The 22,402-nt window shown below is 47.5% G+C and overlaps 1 protein-coding gene across 1 annotated transcript; it reads right to left on the reverse strand.

The window, feature by feature from the left end:
* Positions 1-11,932: 11,932 nt before the first annotated feature.
* Positions 11,933-21,377, reverse strand: PCMTD2 (protein-L-isoaspartate (D-aspartate) O-methyltransferase domain containing 2). The gene is made up of 5 exons (XM_056844463.1): positions 21,053-21,377; positions 19,729-19,831; positions 16,575-16,746; positions 14,851-14,974; positions 11,933-12,312 (listed from the first exon to the last, which is right to left on the reverse strand). The coding sequence occupies exons 1-5, from the start codon at positions 21,357-21,359 to the stop codon at positions 11,933-11,935; spliced, it is 1,086 nt and encodes a 361-aa protein (XP_056700441.1). The 5' UTR covers positions 21,360-21,377.
* Between the last annotated feature and the right edge of the window lie 1,025 nt (positions 21,378-22,402).

Genomic DNA, 22,402 nt, shown 5'->3' on the forward strand with positions numbered 1-22,402 from the left:
CCAGCCTGGAGGGCCAGGGAGGAGGAGGGGATACACAGACATGTGTTTCCAATTAAGCCAAGGCAGCCTGACAGGCCGGCTCCCCCCACCTCCCTCCGGCGCGCACGCATACCGCGTCGGAGAGTCCAACTGCGACCCCCAATGGGCTGAGCTGATTTCCTAGTGAATTTTGCCTGGGATCTGTACCTGCTTGGTTTAGTGGTCAAGAGCGGTGGTTTGGAGCGGGGGACTCTGATCTGGAGAACCGGGTTGGATTCTCCACTCCTCTACATGAAGCCAGCTGGGTGAGGGGCTAGTCACAGCTCCCTTAGAGCTCTCTCAGCCCACCTACCTCACAGGTTGTCTGTTGTGGGGAGGGGAAGGGAAGGTGATTGTGAGCCAGTTTGAGTCTTCCTTAAATGATAAAGTCAGCATATAAAAACCAACTCTTCTTCTTCTTCTCCTCCTCCTCCTCCTCTTCCTGCTTCTGCTTCACTCCGCATCTTCCCATACCGAAACGCTGGAGAAACCGACTTTGTGGAAGAGATCTAGAGGCATGGGAGTTTTTTCTTAAGATAGATAAAAGTGACGCGGCGGGGATGCTGCATTGTGCCTGTGTTGCTGCTGGTCAAACAGGTTTGGTAGGCTTCTAAAATGCTACCCAAAACCTGTGAGGCCTGTTCGCCAAAGGACAATAATAGTGGAATGTGTGTACAGACAAGTATCGATGCTGGCTCAGTGGTAGAGCATCTGCTTGGCACACAGAAAGTCCCAGTTTCAATCCCCGGCATCTCCCGTTAAAGGGACTAGGCAAGTAGGTGATGTGAAAGACCCCTGCCTGAGACCCTGGAGAGCTGCTGCCGGTCTGAGTAGACAATACTGGCTTTGAAGAGTAGAAGGCAGTAGAAGGCAGCTTCGTGTGTTCATATGTTTATCATACCACTTGCAACTTGTTTGGGGGGGGGAATCATAGTGGCTAGAGCGCCAGATTAGGATCAGGAAGACCCAGGTTTGAATCCTCACTCTGCCATGGAAGCTTGCTGGGTGAGCATGGGCTAGTCACACATTCGCAGCCCTAACCTACCTCACAGGTTTGCTTTAAGGACAAAATGGTGGAGACGAGAACGATGTAAGCCCCCTTTGGGTCGCCATTAGGGAGAAAGGTGGGATATAAATGAATTAAACAATTAATAAATTAGATATTGTTTCCCTTTTCTCACTAGGGTATGTTGGTCACAGCTACACACATCAAAGAAGTGGGACTGGCCAATCAGTCAGGGTTTTACTGCTCCAGTGAGTCAACAGTGGTTCTGAAAAGCCAGCAAACTTCAGCGTGCCCCAGGTTCCTCGTAGGAGATACCAAGGTCCACCCCAGGTTCTATTGTGGTTTCAACCCTTCCTCACCAGGATCTGCCCTAGCTCTGCATCAACAGAGGCATAACATCCAAATCGCAAGATGTCATACTTCCGCTGGTCACTGCATTGGTCAGGCCGCACCTGGAGTACTGTGTGCGGTTCTGGAGGCCTCACTTGAAAAAGGATGTGGACAGAATGGAGCGGGTGCAGAGGAGAGCGACGAGGATGATCAGGGGCCTGGAGATCAAGCCCTACGAAGAAAGGAGTCTCAAATAAGCTTACGGTTACCTTCCCTTCCCCTCCTCACAACAGACACCTTGTGAGGTAAGTGAGGCTAACAGAGCTGGGAGAGAGCTGTGACTAGCCCAAGGTCACCCAGCAAGCTGGATGTGGAGGGGTGGGGAATCTAATCTGGTTCTCCAGATTAGAGGCTGCTGCTCATGTGGAGGGGTGGGGAATCAAATCTGGTTCTCCAGATTAGAGTCCGCTGCTCTTAACCACTACACCATGCTGGCTCTCAGGTGGTACACAATGCAGAATAATAATAATAATAATAATAATAATAATGTTGGTTTTTATACTGCTTTTCTCTACCTTTTAAGGAGTCTCAAAGCAGCTTTACAATTGCCTTCCCTCCCTCTCCCCACAACAGACACCTTGTGAGGTAGATGGGGCTGAGAGAGTTCGGAGAGAACTGTGACTGGCCCAAGGTCACCCAGCAGGCTGCATGTAGAGGAGTGGGGAATCAAACCCAGTGCTCCAGATTAGAGTCCGCCACTCTTAACCACTACACCATGCTGGAGAGCTACCGCTAGTCTGAGTAGACAGACAATACAGACTTTGGTGGACCAACAGTCTGATTCAGTATCCTGCAGCTTCCTGTGTTCTTCTGATGCAGGAGGCTTTTTCTTTTAATGTTTATTTATTTTATAATAAAGGGGGTACAAAAGGGGGAAAAAGGGAAAGGGAAAAGCATAGATATCCAAATTGCATTTAAAGCTAAAAGAAACACAGATTCAAAAAGCTAAGCGAGCGGACTGCCATCTCATCGCTTTTCAATATCATCTTATAGCCTGGTAATTGGCCAAGTCATAGAATAAGATAAAAAGAAATATTCAGGCAGTCTAAAAATCTAATATAACCATAGGAAAAATAGCATCTCCACCATCAAAAAAACTATCTAGAACGTGATGCAGGAGGCTTTTGAGACTCTTGTGTCAGGGGAAGATTAATTGCACCAAAGGAAAGTGCTACTGCTGGTTCTATAGGTCCACAGGCTCCTAACCCATCGAAACCTGCTTCCCCCGTCCCTTCTGGAACGCCCTCAAGCTGGCTGTTTCTTCCAGCAGTTCCCCCAGTGTTCCCCCAAGCCCTCGATGGCTTTTGTCTAGGGTTGCCAACCTCACCTGCCTTTGTGAAGAGGTTCCTTTCTGTAGAAACCCTCTGTGGTGGTGTTGAGTTTTGTGATATTTGAGGCTGATGAAGCTGAGCCCTCGGGCAGCAAAAACGTTGAATCCAAACCAGTGGACACGTTCCCTGGAATTGCACCAGTCTGATTATTAAGCTATTAAGCTGGAAGAAGGTCAATGAGAATATTTTTGAAGTCCTGCATCGTCAGACTTCTATGTTGTGTAAGTCGGACTATCGAGTTTCTTAGCGGATTGGATGGACTTTTGATAATAGTGCTGTGACGCATATATATGGAGGTTTGTTTGTTACATGGTTGATGTATGCATTTGTATAAATATGTAGTTGTGTTGTAATTTATGTGTATGGTATATAGAATATATAGCATTGTATAATTAAGTGTGAGCCCTCGTGCTGTCGTCGTTTTTTACAACCTCCAGGTGGTAGCTGGAGATCTCCTGCTGTTCCAACTGATCTCCAGCCACACAAGATCAGTTCCCCTGGAGAAAGTGGCCGCTTTGGCCATTGGACTCTATGGCATTGAAGTCCCTCCCTTCCCCAAACCCTGCCCTCCTCAGGCTCCACCCCCCAAAATCTCCAGATGTTTCCCAACCTGGAGCTGGCAACCCTACTTTTGTCTGCGCTCCCTCATTTCTGCCTTTTTATTCCTCTTAGAACACAACGATCCAAACCAGACAAATTACTCCAGCGGAGGCCTAGCCCACTGCCAAAATAGGGCCGCCGTCATGAGTTGCTGGGATTATTCACACTTGGCCACCCCCTGAGCCTTAACTAACGTCAATTAACTTTAGTCGTTGGAGCACAGAACCTCGTTCGGGGCTCAGGAGAGAGCTGGGTGCACGTTACGGTTTATCAATTTAAAGTGAATACTGTTCATATAACAGCGTGCACTTTGCGGAGCGATGCAAACAAACACAAAGGCAGCCCCTTTGCCCTGAGAACCTGACGATTTAAATGCAGACTGTGTTGGAGATGGAGGAGGAAGCGGAGACAGAGAAGATAGGAAACTGCTGAGCTGTTGCCCCAGCTTCACCGCTGCTGGGTCTGGTTTTAAAAGAAGGACCATTTTGTCAGACCCATCTCAGAGCCTAGGTGAGCTTGGGAGAGCCTAGGGGATTCGACGGATTCATGGAGGATAGGTTTATCAGGGATACTACCCATGATGACTCAAGGGAGCCTCTGCATTCAGTGGGAGTAAACCTCTGAATCCCAGTGCCAGGAGGCAACATCAGGGAAAGGCTTCGGTCTCTATGGCCTGTTGTTTGCCCTCCAGAAGGACTGGCTGGCCCCTGTGTGAGACGGGATGCTGGAATGGATGGACCACTGGTCTGATCCAGCAGGGCTCTTCTAATGTTCTTATGAAGGCCTCGGCCTCTCTGCCCTGTTGTTGGGCCTCTAGAGGAGCTCATTGGCTGCTGTGTAAGACAGGATGCTGCACTAGCTGGACCACAGTTCCGATCTAGCAGGGTCCTTCTGATGTTCCCATGAAGACCTCAACGTCTATGCCCTGTTGGCCCCCTAGAGGAACTCATTGGCTGCTGTGTGAGACAGGATGCTGGACTAGTTGGCCCACTGGTCTGATCCAGCAGGGCTCTTTTGATGTTCTTATGAAGGCCTTGGCCTCTGTGCCCTGTTGTTGGACCTCCAGAGGAACTGGTTGGCCCTTATGTGAGACAGGATGCTGGACTAGATGGACCACTGGTCTGATCCAGTGGGACTCTTCTGATGTTCTTATGAAGGCCTCAACCTCTATGTCCTGTTGTCGGACCTCTAGAGGAATTGGTTGGCCCCTGTGTGAGACAGGATGCTGGACTAGATGGACCACTGGTTTGATCCAACCAGGGCTCTTCTTATTTCTATATGAGATACCCAGTCTACAAAAGGAGCCCACAAATGGCTGATATGACTCATGCCTGCCCAACATGCCAGGGTGATATCTAGTGCCCGGTGATACCACGGCCTGTATAAAAGAACCTATCCAATTTGCCTTTTTGGAAAGAAACTGGATTAATTTTCACACATCTGGAGAGCCAGTGTAGCATTAGTGGGTAGTGTCAAAGTAGGATCTGGGAGACCCAGGTTTGAATCCCCACTCTACCATGGAAGCTCGTTGGGTGATATTTGGCTAGTCACACAAAGCCACCCTAACATAACACACAGCCTGAAGAGGAGAAGACTGAGAGGGGCTATGATAACCATCTTCAAGTACTTCAAGGGCTGTCATATAGAGGATGGTGCTGAGTGGTTTTCTGTTGTCCCAGAAGGTCGGACCAGAACCAGCGGGTCGAAATTAAAGCAAAAGAGTTTCCATCTAGACATTAGGAAGAATGCTGTAACAGTTGGAGCGGTTCCTCAGTGGAACAGGCTTCCTCGGGAAGTGGTGAGCTCTCCTTCCCTGGAGGTTTTTAAGCAGAGGCTAGATGGCCATCTGTCAGCAATGCTGATTCTTTGACCTTGGGCAGTTCATGAGAGGGAGGGCATTTTGGCCATCTTCTGGGCATGGAGTAGGGGTCACTGGGTTGTGTGTGGGGGAGGTAGTTGTGAATTTCCTGCATTGTGCAGGGGGTTGGACTAGATGACCCTGGTGGACCCTTCCAAGTCTATGAGTCTATCTCACTGTTGTGATGGTAAAATGTAGGCGAGTGTAAGTCACTTTAGGTCCCCATTGGGGAGAAAGGTGGGGTGTAATTGAGGTAAATAAACAAAAACATCTAGGATATTCGTGTGATTTTCCCAGACTCGTTATACTTTAAACTGGTGTGTTCTTCAGCAGTAAGGAGAGCTGAATGCAACTCAACACAATTACTGGGGCTTCATTCTGGAAGAGGAGGGAAGTTTAGCTTAAAGTCTTCCCAGAGAAGAGAAAGGCTTGACGAACTCTTTCCTCCTTCTTCAGCTCCCTCAGGTCTGACTGACGGAACCTAAGAGAGGTTTGCTCTCCTCTTTGGCAGACACCATGAGGGACTCCCACAGCTACAGACAACATGAGAAGTAAATAAAATATCATTTCTTTGACTCAGTGGATGGGTTTGCTCACTATCTGACTCATCAACCCAGCTGGGAATGAGGAAAGGAATTTCACCCCAGGCTGATCTAAGGAGGGTGGAAGGGGGGGGGAGGCTATTTGTCTCTCTGTAATATATAGCTTGGCTTCCTTGCACAAGCAATTTGGAACTCCTGCTCTAAAGGAACATAAGAAAGGCCATGCTGGATCAGACTAAGGGCCATCAGGTCCAGCAGCCTGTTCACACATTGGCCAACTAGGTGCCTCTAGGAAGTCCACAAGTAAGACGACTGCAGCAGCATTATCTTGCCTGCGTTCCAAAGCACCTAATATAATAGGCCTGCTCCTCTGATCCTGGAGAGAATTGGTATGCATCATGACTAGTATTCATTTTGACTAGTAGCTCTCTCCTCCATGAACATGTCCACTCCCCCTCTTAAAGCCTTCCAAGTTGGCGGCCATCACCACATCCTGGGGCAGGGAGTTCCACAATTTAACAATGCGTAGTGAAAAAGTACTTCCTTTTATTTGTTTGGAATCTCTCACCCTCCAACTTCAGCAGATGGTATTATGAGAGGAGAAAAGCTCCTCCCTGTCCACTCTCTCCAAACCACGCATAATTTTATAGACCTCTATCATGTCTCCCCTTAACCGCCTACTTTCCAAGCTAAACAGCCCTAAGCATTTTAACTGCACTTCAAATGTGGACATAGTGTGGTAAAGAGGCTCGGCCACTCCTGCAGGGTCTTTTCATTTGGCCTTCTGGCAGCTTAACTATTCGTTGGGGGCTTCGACCGCCTTTCAGGCCGTGTTGGCTAGCCGGCCCACGTTGGTGGACTGCTACTGAAAGGGGGCTGCATTTGGGCTGCCCCCCCCCCACTCCCGGGCTAGCTCCTCCTGTTTCCAGCTCGGCTTCAGGGGCACTAAAGCCGAGGGATCCGCACCTTCGGGGACGGCAAATTGTAACGTTGAGCGCGCTGCGCTGTTTCAGTGAAAGGAAGTGGCAGTCAATGGGGAAAATCATTTGTTCTCCAGCCAGAGGCTTGGAGACCTCAGGACTCAGAGTTCCATGTTTCAGCTCTCAAACAATCCGCTATTTGTTTACCTTGGACCAAATTCAAAAACCAAAGACAAGTTTTGCCAAAAAAAACCTATCTTTGTGGAAGACCTGGAACGACTTAGAAAAGAATAGCCTCTAGTGGCGAAGAGGAGCTCTGCATCTTTCTGACCATTTCCATTCAAAAGGCTCAAGCATCCGCACTGTGCATTTACTTCGTTCACAACCGCTACTTTTCTCCCCAACGGGGATCCAAAGAGGATGGCTAGGTAATAAAGTTTTATTGTATAGCCATAGGCCGTCACAATATTCAAAAGAGGATGGTAACACTTTCCCCTTTTCGACTGTATCCTCACAACAACCCTGCCAGAGTGGTGTAGTGGTTAAGAGCGGTGGACTCTAATCTGGAGAACCGGGTTTGATTCCCCGCTCCTCCACATGAGTGGCGGACTCTAATCTGGTGAACTGGGTTTGATTCCCCGCTCCTCCACATGAAGCCAGCTGGGTGACCTCGGGCTAGTCCCACCTCTCTTAGAGCTCTCTCAGCCCCAACCTACCTCACAGGGTGTCTGTTGTGGGGAGGGGAAGGGAAGGTGATTGTAAGCGGATTTGATTCTTCCTTAAGTGATAAAGTTGGCATATAAAAACCAACTCCTCCTCCTCCTCTTCTTCTGCAAGGTAGGTTAAGCTGAGTGTCTGTGACCAGCCCCCAAGGGCGCCCAGCAAGCTTCCATAGCAGAGTGGGGATTCGAACCTGGGTTTTCCAGATCCTAGTAGGACAATCAAACCGCTACACCACACTGGGGGAAACAACCCATTATGGAAATGTTTTAGAAGCCACAAAAAGTCATTCTCCCACTTCAGCATAAGAATGTGGTGTAGCTTTTCATGGGCATTGCATGTGTGCGTAATGTGCCATCAAGTCGCAGCCGGACTTATGGCGACCCCAGCCAGGGGCATTCAAGACAAATGAGAAGCAGAGGTGGATCGCCATTGCCTTCCTTGGGGGTCTCCCTTCCAAGTACTGACCCTGCTTAGCTTCCGAGCTCTGACAAGATTGGGCTATATACCATGCCGTGCTCCCTCCTTTCACCAGCATTAGAACTTCAGAATGCAGCTTGAAAAGCACATGCCTGACTCCTCTTCCAGTTTCAAATACTCCCCACAACAACCTTGTGAGGTAGGTGGGGCTGAGAGAGTCCTAAGAGAACTGTGACTAACCCAAGGCCACTTGGCTTCATGTGAAGGAGTGGGGATACCAACCTGGTTCACCAGATTAGCCTCCGCCGCTCATGTGGAGGAGTGAGGAATCAAACCCAGTTCTCTGGATTAGAGTCCACTCCTCTTAACCATTACACCACACTGGCTCTCAATGGTCTTGCGGAAGGCTCAGTGTGCCAGAGGAAGGTACCTGTTAATAGACCAAATTTGCAGAATCTCATTCATTGTTTTCAGTCACAGGAAGTGGGTGGTTGCTCAGTAAATCCCATACAACTTGAAGAAGAAGAAGAAGAGTTGGTCTTTATATGCCGACTTTCTCTACCACTTAAAGGAGACTCAAACCGGCTTACAATCGCCTTCCCTTCCCCTCCCCACAACAGACAGCCTGTGAGGTAGGTGGGGCTGAGAGAGTGTGACTAGCCCAAGGTCACCCAGCTGGCTTCATGTGTAGGGGTGGGGAAACAAATCCAGTTCACCAGATTAGCTTCCGCTGCTCATGTGGAGGAGCGGGAAATCAAACCCAGTTCTCCAGGTCAGAGTCCGTCGCTCCAAACCACAGCTCTTAACCACACTACCATGCTGGCTCTCACCACGCTGAAATCTGGAATAAATGCAATGAGAACCCCACAGCTGCAGAATCAAAGGCTCCCTACCAAGAGTCTCTTTCAGGACTTCTCTACAGGAAACAGCATCCACCCAAACCACCAGACCTGGAAAATTCCTGTCCAAACACAGAGGGGCTGTAGCTCAGTGGTAGAGCATCTGATTGGCATTCAGAAGATCCCAGGTTCAATCCCCGGCATCTCCAGTTAAAGGGACTAGGTGAGTAGGTGATGTGAAAGACCTCTACCTGAGACCCTGGAGAGCCGCTGCCTGTCTGGGTAGACAATACTGACTTTGATGGACCGAGGGTCTGACTCAGTAGAAGGCAGCTTCATGTGTTCACGTGTACTGTTTATTTGTTCGTATGAGACCCAGCATCTACCACAGGCAAGATATAAGCACACCTGAAATGGGAACATATTTATTGTCATGCAGATCAAATCTGCATTTATTTATTTTTAAAAATCACTCTCTCCTGCTGTTTCTCCATGCCTCAGACAGCAGTTCCCCCTCTCCCAATCTTCATTTCTACAGATATGTACATCTTCAGTTTACCGCATCGAAGGAAACCTATGGAGGAAAGCATTTTTTTTCTCCACGTGGGTGACTTGGCGATCCTATCAAAAACCGTAAAATAATTGCACGAGGCTGAAAAAATGCAGACGATGTGAATTGCAAAAAATACACAGTTGATGGTCGGGGGAGGAAGAACGAATTTACAGACTTCACAAAAAAAAAAAATCTTGACAGATACGATTAGTTTACCAAGAACACCCACTGACTAGAGTATGTAAATGCTGGTGTGTAGGAATACTGAGAAATCTCCCTTCTGACACGCTGCTACAGTCTAACTTATTTCACAGTTGCGCTGGGCACGAACACGAGCGCACAAATACTACCTTTTTTGTGTGTGTTTCGATAATAGGACGACCAGACGGATCACAATTGGTTTGCACACGTTCTCTCTTAAACACACAAATTAAAAAAGGGGATAGCAGTTTGAATCCACAAGAAGCCAATTTTTAATTAAAGCGGGAACAAATGGATGTTAGAACATACCTTCACCAAACGTCCTTGATAATGTAGTGGGGAAAGCGAAGTTAAATACTCCCTTGACTAAGGCAATCTCTGTGGATAGCTAAAATTCAACCAGTTATTTGAAAAACCAAATGGAATTCACGGATGACGACTCGGTAGATTCACCTACAAATTGCTCTGTGGAAAATAAAAATTGAAACAAACAAACACCAAACTGCTCATGCACATACCAGGTAAGACCTTGGAAAATTATTGCCAAACAAAGCAGATAAATACCGGGCCGGACGAACCGACAAGCCTGCCTCGATCTAAGGAAGCTTCATACAGCGTTAGAAGGTTCTAGCAGTTTAAAGCATCATTCCTAGGAGGCCAAATGGTACGTTGCGAGTTTTGAAAGACAGTGGTGTCTTGCAGCTTTTAACTTGACAGAGAAAATTCACTTTGCGCTCACAGGTTCAAAAACGGGGATGGGAGCAGGAAAGACGGTTAGTCTGGGTTGACTCGGCAAAGGCTAAGACCCTGATGAAGAGGAGGGAGGTAGCGGGAGGTATTATACCAAGCCCTTTTCTTCACGCATATCCTGGGCTGTATGCGTGGCCTGGGTGAACTACAAAAAACAAGAGATCGCCACGTTTCTGGCAGACCACAGTATACGGGGGCTCTGCCTACGGAGGCCCTGTTGTACGCCACATGCCTGGATGAGACCAACGCCTGTATCCGTAGACGGATTTGCATATGCAGATACTAGAGACTCAACAGATTCTAACAAAGACATCCTATAAGCAGAAAAGATGCCGCCGATGAGATGGAAACTTAAAGCCCTGATGGAGCGTTTCCAACGGAGGCATCGCTTTCTACATACTGAAAACAGTATTTTGAAGAGGATGTTCCCCCCCCCCTTAGCTTTTCAAGGGTGAGGGATACCCTCGACCGTCACCAAGATTTCTCTTTCTCTCACTTCCTGCTTCAAATTCCCAGACTGGAAATGACTTACCAACATCCAAGGAAGGATCTGAGTGGACGTTCCACAGAACAATCTAACATTTCTCTGTTTGCTCATCAAGTTTTAAGTATCTGTGTAAATGTTTAAAGGGGGGATCAAATTAAACTGGATTAGGTTGTAATTATATCTTTTTTTCTCTCCACAAAAAAAGAGGTTTCTAGTGCTCTGGGCTGCGGCATAGACCCCAAACAGGGGCAGTACCTCAACCATGTATCCAATCATTGAAACCTGGTGTTTTTGGTTCCAGTTTCTGGGCATTCGCTAAGAAAACGGAATCTACCTTTCCAGAAATAATTCGGCATTTGTTCTGATTAGGAAATACACCCGCAACTGTCCATGTTACATGACTGGCTCGGTGCTCACGCAACCGATTCGCAAAAAGCCCTGACGTCTTTTGAAGAACCGGCCCCTGTGGTTTCTTCCTCCCCATGCTTTTCTGTCTAGACTTTCAGAGAACAGAGTTACCAAACAGAGAAACCTAGCAAGGTTTGGGATGACCGACGCCAGAGCCCAAAATGAGGCTGCTGCTTCCGCTTGAACCTCACGTAGCCTTTCCTGGTCATGTATCAAACAGGAATTCTCCTAATGGGGGTTAAAAAAACCCCCAAAACCAATAACCTTGATGCCTTAAGGGGCTGTTATCCTCCTTATTTTCTCTAAACTGATGTCCTTGATGTCTACAAAAAAAAGCTTTAACTGGGCGTTCAACATACGCCGATTCCTCCTGACTCTGGTACGAGTTGCTAATATTGTGCTTTTCTGGGGGCGTTTTCTCGGGGAAGAGACTCGGCTTCCTGGGTTAAACGCTGCTGTGTCGCTGCAAGCTCATTTCAAGGGGGCGCTCGATATAAGTTCTGAAAACTGCCGTTTGCTAGGAAAAAAAACACAGCCGAGAGATCCACGGATGTCTCAGCAACAATACAGGGGGTATTGTGTTGTTGTTCTTTAAAAAAAAAAAAAACACAACCTCCCCCCCTCTACTGAACACAATCCTCATTTCAGGACACTCTGCGGCTAGCCTGACCCCGTCCCCACCCCCGCCCAAGGAAGCTCAGCTGTAAGACAAAAACTGGAGCACAGATACCAAGGGAAGGGATCTGAAAAAATGCTATCACGGTTTTTAAAATACACGGCAGCCACATCCCCCCTGGCCCGCTTACCACCATGCAAGCGAGTGGCGCATGTTCGTCAAACCCTACTGAGCGTTTCAGTGTCCTGCCTACCTCTCCTTTTTGTGCCAACTTTATTTCTCTCTGTAATAAAGCAGGTAATATTTCAGGGGGTCGGGCAAGGGCAGGCTCAGGACCCTCTCCCGCAGGATGTTCACGGGAGGGTCGGGCTTCAGTTCGGGGACGGCCTTCTCCGCCTCCTCCCGGCTCTCCTCCTCCAGCTCCTCGCAGTTGTTGTCGTCAGACGGGTTGGAGATCCGGCTGGCGAAGACCTCTTTGTCCAAGAAGACGATGGTCTCCATGCGGCGCCGGCGGATGCGCCTCCGCTTAAACCGTGGCGGGTTCCGGAGGCCGTTTCCGTTGCGGCCGGCAGTCTCCTGGTGGATCAGCTTCTTGATGGTGCTGCGGATGGCGATGCGGGCCAGGTCTTGGAGGCTACGGACCATCACTGGCGCTGAAAAAAGGCAGAAGGGGAAGTTGGAAGGGCAAGGGGATCTTGGTGGACACCAGAATGGTCACGGTCGTTTTGATTTGAAACTGTAGCCTGCGGGTCTTTTAACCCGGGTTCCCCAACGTGGTACCTGTGGATGCCACGGCATCTGCCAACACCTTTCTTGCCGCCTGCCAAGTGTTTTTAGAAAGTGGGAGGGAGCTAGTGTGGCTTTTGCCCAGACATGCTTAATTGACCAATGGAGATTTGTTTGGCTGTGCAGATTTTCCCAGGCAATGGGAAATGGTTGATGGAACACTGAGGGGGAAGCTTTTCTCCCTCTCTCGTAATACCAGAACGCGGGGTCATCTGCTGAAGCTGAAGGGTGAGAGATTCAAAACAGAGAAAAGGAAGTCTTTCTTCACTCAACACATAGTTAAATTGTGGAACTCCCGGCCCCAGGATGTGGTGATGGCTGCCAACTTGGAAGGCTTTAAGAGGGGAGTGGACATGTTCATGGAGGAGAGGGCTATCCATGGCTACTAGTCAACATGAATGCAAGTATGATGCATACCTATTCTCTCCAGGATCAGAGGAACATGCCTATTATATTAGGTGCTTTGGAACACAGGCAGGACGGTGCTGCTGCAGTCGTTTTGCTTGTGGGCTTCCTAGAGGCACCTGGTTGGCCACTGTGTGAACAGACTGCTGGACTTGATGGACCTTGGTCTTATCCAGCATGGCCTTTCTTACGTTCTTATGACTATTTTTAAAAATTATTCTTCCCCCTTTTGCTGTTTTGAATTTTTATGGCATTGGAAACTGTAATTTTCATGCTGTAGTTGTGGTCACCTGTAAGAGCAGAAGAGTCCTGCTGGGTCAGTCCAGTGGTCCATCTAGTCCAGCAACCTAAGAGCCCTGCTGGATCTGAGCAGATGCTCCATCTAGCCCAGCATCCTAAAAACATAAGAGCCCTACTGGATGGGATCAGTGGTCCATCTAGTCCAGCAACCTAAGAGACCTGCTGTATTAGGCCAGTGGCCCATCTACTCCAGCATCCTGCCTCAAACAGTAGCCAATTCCTCTGGAGGGCCAACAATAGGGCATAGAATCATAGAATAGAATCATAGAGTTGGAAGGGACCACCAGGGTCATCTAGTCCAACCCCCTGCACAATGCAGGAATTTCACAACTACCTCCCCCACACACACACCCAGTGACCCCCACTCCATGCCCAGAAGATGGCCAAGATGCCCTCCTTCTCATGAGCTGCCCAAGGTCATAGACTCAATATTGCTGACAGATGGCCATCTAGCCTCTGCTTAAAAACCTCCAGGGAAGGAGAGCTCACCACCTCCCAAGGAAACCTGTTCCACTGAGGAACCACTCTGTTAGAAAATTCTTCCTAATGTCTAGATGGAAACTCTTTTGATTTAATTTCAACCCGTTGGTTCTGGTCTGAGGCCAAGGCCTTCCCCTGACGCTGCCTCCTGGCACTGGTATTCAAAAGTTGACTGCCTCCAAACGTGGAGGTTCCCTTTACTCACCATGGCTAGTAGACGCTGATAGTTTTCATCTTGCTCTCTTTATGATTTATTGCTGTAAGCCACCTTGTATTTTTTTTTAAGTGAAAGCAAGAGATGGGAATGCTTTTAAATTTAATTAACCGAAAGAACAACATCCGCTGTGCGACTACAAGTCTCCCAAACGATTTGTGGCATTCTTAGCAGCATGGATCTTTAGACAGGACTGCACTTTCTGTGCTGGCTGAGACACTGTGTACTGAAACTGAGTGCCTACGTGTTTCTATGTGGACAATGAAGAAAGCTGATAGGAAGAAAGTAGATTCCTCTGAAATGTGGTGTTGGAGGAGAGTGTTACGGATACTGTGGACTGCCAAATAAACAAACCAGTGGGTTACAGATCAAATCAAGCCTGAACTGACCCCAGAAGCTAAAATGACTCAACGGAGGCTGTCGTACTTTGGTCACATTATGAGAAGTCAAGAGTCACTGGAAAAGACAATCATGCTAGGAAAAGTTGAGGGCAGCAGGAAAAGAGGAAGACTCAACAAGAGATGGATTGACTCTATAGAGAAACCACAGCCCTCAGTTTGCAAGATCTGAGCAAGGCTGTTAAAGATAGGACGTTTGGGAGGACATCGATTCATAGGGTCGCCATGAATCGGAAGCGACTTGACAGCACTTAACACACATACACGTATTTCTAGCTCTAGTGCCTGTTGTTTTAAATTAGTACTGTGTTGAACTGTGTTTTAAATTAGTACTGTGTTGTATGTTTTATTGTGCTTTATGATATTTTAATGTTGTTAGTCACCCTGAGCCCGGCTTCGGCCGGGATAGAGGGTGGGATATAAGCCCCAAAACAATTAAATAAATAAATAAACATGGTCTCACATGCACACACTCAAACACACCAGGAATATAGAGACAGCAGGGCCCTGGCCGGGACGAATGGCTCTGTGAACTACATACATCGCCAGTGCCAAAACCACAGCAATGATCGATAAAAGAAACGTATCTACAGAAGATGCACACTTACGCAAGTGAACAAGTTTTGACTTCCCCGAATCTGCATGGTTGGGTTGGATCAGAGGAGCAAAGGAAACCGCCAAAATCTTCTTGGTCTCCCAGGCGGAAAGGCCGGTTCGAGTGATCTTAGTCAGCTGTGTTGGAGAACAAGAAATTCAAAATGAAGCCACGCTAGTCAAAATAGCTATGCTAATCAAAACAGACCAACCCTGAAAAAGGAAGCCATCTTCGCCTCTTTTAGGGCTGGCAGCAGAATAGAAATATCGGGCTGATCCTGCATTGAGCAGGGGGTTAGACTAGATGGCCTGTATGGCTCCTTCCAACTCTACCTTTCTAAGATGGCACAGGGTGCCTAGAGCAGACAATTTCTCTGTGCCAAGGACAAGCCCTCTAGGGCATCAGTTCCCAAACTTTTTGAGTCATGGAGCACTTTCCAGGAGATAAATTCATCACGGAGCGCTGATTTTCACCTAGCACCTATATACTAAACCAAATGACAGTAGTATTTTTCTTTCCTGTCTCTTCACGGAGCACTGGGAGATGTTTCGCGGAGCACCCAGTGCTCCGTGGAGCACAGCTTGGGAACCGCCACTCTAGGGGAAGCAAGTGTCTGTTCTAGGCCTTCCCCAGGTGAACAAGGAAAAAGAAAAAGGGCACCTCTGGCAGGCATGGGACAGGTAGGCTGCCGGGGGAGCCTCTAGCCCACCTCCAGGTTCTGGGTTCAGTGTATTGCACCCTGCCTCCGCCATACCCAACATTTGATCTCCCCAACAGGACGCAAGCGTGGGAGCTCCGAACATGGCAAACAAGACGGAATGTTGGAACAACTTTATCTATAATTAACCATAAATATACAACATGTTATGAGCCCCGTGGCGCAGAGTGGTAAGCTGCAGTACTGCAATCCAAGCTCTGCTCATGACCTGAGTTTGATTCTGACGGAAGTCGGTTTCAGGTAGCCGGCTCAAGGTTGACTCAGCCTTCTATCCTTCCAAAATCAGTAAAATGAGTACCCAGCTTGCTGGGGGTAAACAGAAGATGACTGGGTAAGGCACTGGCAAACCACCCCATAAACAAAGTCTGCCTAGTAAATGTCGGGATGTGATGTCACCCCATGGGTCAGGAAAGACCCAGTGCTTGCACAGGGGACCTTTACCTTTTACACATATGATCCATGTGCTGTACCATCAGCCATCTGCACGCGTTCTCTGCATTCTAATTACGTTGGCTTCTCACCGTAACTTGCCCATCCTCCACTTGTGGAGCTCATCTAGCGCAAGCGGAGCAGCGCTTAACTATGAGAACCGTCCTGACTCTCCCCAACTTCTGGACTCCAACCTGGAGAACCGGGCTTGATTCTCCACTCCTCCACATGAGTGGTCGACACTAATCTGGTGAACTGGGTTGGTTTCCCCACTCCTCCCCATGCAGCCTGCTGGGTGACCTTGGCCAGTCACAGTTCTCTCCGAACTCTCTCAGCCCCATCTACCTCACAGGGTGTATGTTGTGGGGAGGGGAAGGGAAGGAGATTGTGAGCTGGTTTGATTCTCCTTAAAAAAAAGGTAGAGAAAGTTGGCGTATCAAAACCAACTCATCTTCTCCTTCCAACATTCTCCTCTCCTCCATTTTATCCTCGCAACAACCCTGTTCTATCGCCCTGACTTTCACTTCCTGACGTGGCCCGCCGAGAATCCCCAAAGCAAAATCCCAGGCAGGAGACTTCTCCCGGCAAACCTTTTCCTCCAACGGCATGACCAGGATCCCGCCGACTTTCAGCAAACTCTTCATGTAGTCTTCGTGCTGCTTCTGGACGCCTGCCCCGCAGTACACGCGGTCATACTGGGTGCACTCTGGAGAGAGCTCTAAACAGTTGCCCGGGACGAAGGAAGGCTCGCAGAACTCGAACCTGGGAACAGAGGACAGCTGCAAGCCAAGCTGCTAACTGACATGAGGAGTCAGCAAGCCAGCCTTGTCTGTCTGTCTGTCTGTCTATCTATCGCAATCAATCAATATCTATTTATGTATCTATCAATGTATCTATCAATCAATATCCATCAATCAATATCCATCAATTAATATCTATCAATTATCAATCAATATATATCAATCAATTTATATCAATATCTATCAATATCTATGTATCAATATCTATGTATCAATTATCTATCAATATCTATCAATTATCAATCAATATCTATCAATCAATATCTATCAATCAATATCTATCAATTATCAACATCAATCAATATCTATGTATCAATATCTATCTATGTATCTATCAATATCTATCAATATCTATCTATCAATCAATATCTATCAATATCCATCAATCAATATCCATCAATCAATATCTATGTATCTCTCTCTCTATCAATCAGTATCCATCAATCAATATCTATCTATCTATCTATCTATCTATCTATCTATCTATCTATCTATCTATCTATCTATCTATCTATCTATCATGGATTAAAGAGCAAAGGCTCTCTGAATTTGAAGCAAGCAAACATAGGCCTTTTACGCAGGGATGTTTCCCCGTGGTCACCCCCGCCGACAGCTTTGGGGCCTCCTTCTGATTATGTACACCTTTTCTGCCCATCTGGCTAAAACGGCATCCGGAAAACACAGGCAAAACGTGCGGGGAGAGCGAAGCTACCTCTGACTGGCAGAAAAGGCACGCATAATCAAAAGGAAGCTCCGAAGCAGTCGGGGGGGGGGGAATCGCGGGGAAACGTCCCTGCATAAAAGGGACATACATATGTGGGTTCTGTGAAGTCTGGTGAGATATTTCACATGGCTCAAACCTCGATAAATATTATGGTCCTGGGAGACCGGCACACTCCAAAACGTTACGGCTTCATCAGAAGAAGCTTAGCAAGCACAGTTTCCCAAGAGAGCTGAAGAATTAAGAATAGTCGTATTTTTAAAAAAATATGCATTATTAAATTGACTGATTTATGTTATTTCAAGTCCACTTTTCTCACTTGGACTCGAGGGTGATTAAAGAATGCATATTTCCTGTGCACATGAAAAGGGCCTTGTAACCGAGCTTCTGACTGGCGGAAGCGCTCCAAGATCCTTTTAAATGGAAATGTCAAGCATTAACCCCGCCCCCGGCCCCACAGACACAAAAGAACAGGGTGTCTGTTTAAATGATGAATATTGGATGTATTATATGTGTATATATATCCCATGGCTGGATACAAATCTAATAATGATAAGGTTGCTATTTTCCTATGCAAATAAAGGTGTCTGAATCTGAATCTGATCTAATAATGATAATGATAGTAATAAAATAAATTAGATGTAAGCCGCCCCAAGCCCACCCTTGGTGGGGGAGGGGCGGGATATACATTTAATAAACAAACAAACATGTATGTACTCCAGCAAAGAGATACAGCTCTTTCCCTTCTCATAAGAACATAAGAAAGGCCTTGCTGGATCAGACCAAGGCCCATCAAGTCCAGCAGTCTGTTCACACAGTGGCCAACCAGGGGCCTCTAGGAAGCTACAAACAAGACAGATGCACCAGCACCATCCTCCGTGTAGCGTACTTCTCAGGTGTTTTTGGAAGAGATATTCCAATTATGTGGAAAGGCTCGACGAGTTGACCAGTCAAATGCAGTCAAGCAAGCATTCCTAAAACATTACGGTAACTTTGTGTAGAACAAAGAGAGACTTCAATCACCATCAGGTGTGTTGTGGATGCTACTTATGAAAGCAAGTTAATTACTATGGTGAAACAAGCAAAGTAACTTTTAAAAAAAATATTGTGACAATTTCAAAATGTTAGGGAAGGTTTCCATAAAATGTAAAAAATACAACTGACGTTCTGAACACTAAGGTTCATTTATGTTTTTTTTTAAATTAAAAATTAAAAGATACAGCAAAGTAACGACAAATGTTAGAAGAAAAAAACACAAAAGTGTGTTTGGAGATCCCACCTACTCTTAACAGGAGAAGCTTTGCTACACTGCTAGGTTGGCCTGGCCCAGGATGGCCCAGGCTAGCCTGATGTCGTCAATTCTCAGAAGCTAAGCAGGGTCGGCCCTGGTTAGTACTCGGATGGGAGACCCCCAAGGAAGTCCAGGGTTGCTACACAGAGGCAGGCAACGGCAAACCACCCCAGTTAGTCGACTTGAAAACCCTATGGGGTCACCATAAGTTGGCTGCAACTTGACAGCACTTTACACACATGAAGCCATGAAGCTGCCTTATACTGAATCAGACCCTTGGTCCATTGAAGTCAGTATTATCTACTCAGACTGGCGGCAGCTCTCCAGGGTCTCAGGCAGGGGTCTTTCACATCACTTACTTGCCTAGTCCCTCTAACTGGAGATGCCAGGGATTGAACCAGGGACCTTCTGCATGCAAAGCAGAGGCTCTACCACTGAGCTACAGCCTCTTTCCATGGCTCTCCAGGGTCTCAGACAGAGGTTTTTCACATCACCTACATGCCTAGTCCCTTTAACTGGAGATGCCGGGGACTGAACCTGGGACCTCCTGCATGCCAAGCAGATGCTCTACCACTGAGCCATGGCCCCTCCCATTAACTTAAAAGCTTTTTGGATACAGTTCTCCTTCTGGGGTAGCAGAGAACAAGTCTTCGATTCATACAAAGCAAGGCTTCCACTCCTAGCTGCTTTTTCACTCCCTAGTTCAGGCACGACAAATGTGTTACATTTGCAGGAGTGAAAACAAAGGCATCAGTCTCACATGATCTAGAAAGCCACATTGGGGGGGACGACCTTAATTCCTCTCTGCCATCTAGTAGCTAACGTCAAATACAGTGATAAGCTAACCTCCTAAACTTGCTCTCTTTGCCAAAGTTACAACTAGGAGTTGCCGTCCAAAATGCCGAAAGTTAGACACACCCCTCCAATCTTACTTGTCAAAACTGTCGCTTGTTCTGACGAAGAAGTCCAGTTTTTGCTTGGCGTATTCTATAACGTCAGAGTGGAGCTCCACGCCGTGGTTGATACCAAAAGGACCTGCATGTTTAAGAAAGGCAAAGGAAACTTTTTTGGGGGCAAAACTGAGTGAAGAACCAGCACAAGTTCTAAAATGCTCCCCCCCCCCCCACACACACAGCCTGGCACAAACAACGGAACAGGTCACTAAACTTTGAAGTCTGCTGCCTCTGTTGAAAACGCAGAGAAAGAGTAGATGTCTTGAGAGGCAGCAGTTCTGTTGACAAGCTGGGCTGGATGTGGAGATCAAATGGAAAACTGTATTGTATTAAAGATGCCAACAAATCCACGGTACGTTCAAGGATACATAAGAAAGGCCATGCTGGATCAGACCAAGGTCATAGAATCATAGAGTTGGAAGGGACCACCAGGGTCATCTAGTCCAGCCCCCTGCACAATGCAGGAAATTCACAACTACCCCACACACACCCAGTGCCCAGAAGATGGCCAAGATGCCCTCCCTCTCATGAACTGCCTAAGTTCATAGAAACAGCATTGCTGACAGATGGCCATCTAGCCTCTGCTTAAAAACCTCCAGGGAAGGCGAGCTTACCACCTCCCGAGGAAGCCTGTTCCACTGAGGAACCGCTCTGTTAGAAAATTCTTCCTAATGTCTAGATGGAAACTCTTCTGATTTAATTTTAACCCGTTGGTTTTGGTCCAACCTTCTAGGGCAACAGAAAACAACTCGGCACCATCCTCTATATGACTGCCCTTCAAGTACTTGAAGATGGTTATCATATCCTCTCTCAGTCTTTTCCTTTTCAGGCTAAACATACCCAGCTCCTTCAACCTTTCCTCACCTGACTTGGTCTCCAGACCCCTCAACATCTTTGTTGCCCTCCTCTGGACACGTTCCAGCTTATTTACATCTTTCTTAAATTGTGGTGCCCAAAACTGAACACAGTACTCTAGGTGAGGTCCATCAAGCCCAGCTACATTGGCTAACCAGGTGCCTCTAGGAAGCCCACAAACAAGACGACTGCAGCAGCATCATCCTGCCTGGGTTCCAAAGTACCTAATATAATAGGCATGCTCCTCCATTTTGACTAGTAGCTATGGATAGCCTTCTCCTCCATGTCCACTCCCCTCTTAAAGCCTTCCAAGTTGACAGCCATCAACACAAAACTTCTGAAATACTCTAAGTAATGGAGGGCCATCTATCTATTGCAAAAAATGCAAATAAATAAATAAGTAAATAAATTTGCTAGGCTAGTTAAGCTGAGTGAAAGGATCGTTTACCCAGGATGAGCCCAACCATGGAGCTCAAGTAGCCGGTGCCACTTCCCAGGTTCAAGAAGGAAAGGCCCGGCTGCAGGTCCAGAGCTTCCATGACTTCGGAGTAAATGCACGGAGCGGAGAGATGAATGTTCCCATGTTTCCAGGCCAAGTCTTTGTAAGCGTTGTCCTTAAACTCCTCCAGGTAGTAGTCGGCCCGGTCGACAGCCCGGAAGGCCTGCTCCACCAGCTCCGTCCGGATGTACTGAGCCTCCTTCAGGTTGTCGATTAGCTCATCGTTATCCTCTCCCGCACTCACGGCGCCTCCCATTGTCCGCGCTAATCGAGTCCAAAAAACCAATTCTGGGGAGCTGGAGGAGGAAAGAAACAAAGAATGTCACTACACTGAAACAAAGGAACAGCTCAAAGGAACAGGGGGAGGGGCTGTGGCTCAGTGGTAGAGCATCTGCTTGGCATGCAGAAGGTCCCAGGTTCAATCCCCGGCATCTCCAGTTAAAGGGACTAGGCAGGTAGGCGATGTGAAAGACCTCAGCCTGAGACCCTGGAGAACCACAGAGAGGGGCTGTGGCTCAGTGGTAGAGCTTCTGCTTGGCATGCAGAAGGTCAGGTTCAGTCCCTGGCTTCTCCACTTAAAGACCTCTGCCTGAGACCCTAGAGAGCTGCTGCCGGTCTGAGCAGACAATACTGACTTTGATGGACAAAGGGTCTGATTCAGTATAAGGCAGCTTCATGTGTTCATGTGTTCAGCTCCTTGTAAAAGTCTGAAAGCCGCTAACTTCACTGAAGACACATTCGGCATGCAAGCAGATAGCACTACACCCAAAAAATCGTTTTCAAGGGACCTTTGGCCCTTGGAGAACGGAGGCTGCTCTTTCAGATATGCATGCAGTCATTTGCGCAATGAAACAACCCTTTGGTACAGTGTGCCAGCGACTCTTCTCGACAAGTACTGGTCATGGCATTGTTATTGATCCTTCTACACACGGAAGCACAGGTTCCCGTTGAGAGTTTCATGCTGCATTCCCCCCCCCACACACACACACAGAAGCACGCTACGCTCCTGCCAGCATTCAAAGCAGAGAAGTATGACTTCTTTCATCAGTCCTGCATGGAGCAACTCCAAAAATGTCTAACAACAATAGACACGGGGAGCTTCAGGCTCACAGAGCAAACCAGACAGAGTCTCCTCTGTCGTGATGATTCTGACCTGGTCGTTATTATTTTGCTGCTGGTTTAATTAATTTGCTGCTTTGGAATTAGAAATACAAAAAAAAAAACAAAAAAAAAACAGGGGTCCTCAAAATGACTCAAGAATCAGTAAGGAGGCATGGCTGAAAGTCCCTGGAATTTCTT

This window comes from Euleptes europaea, chromosome 2, assembly GCF_029931775.1.
Source record: "Euleptes europaea isolate rEulEur1 chromosome 2, rEulEur1.hap1, whole genome shotgun sequence".
NCBI classification, from domain to species: domain Eukaryota; kingdom Metazoa; phylum Chordata; class Lepidosauria; order Squamata; family Sphaerodactylidae; genus Euleptes; species Euleptes europaea.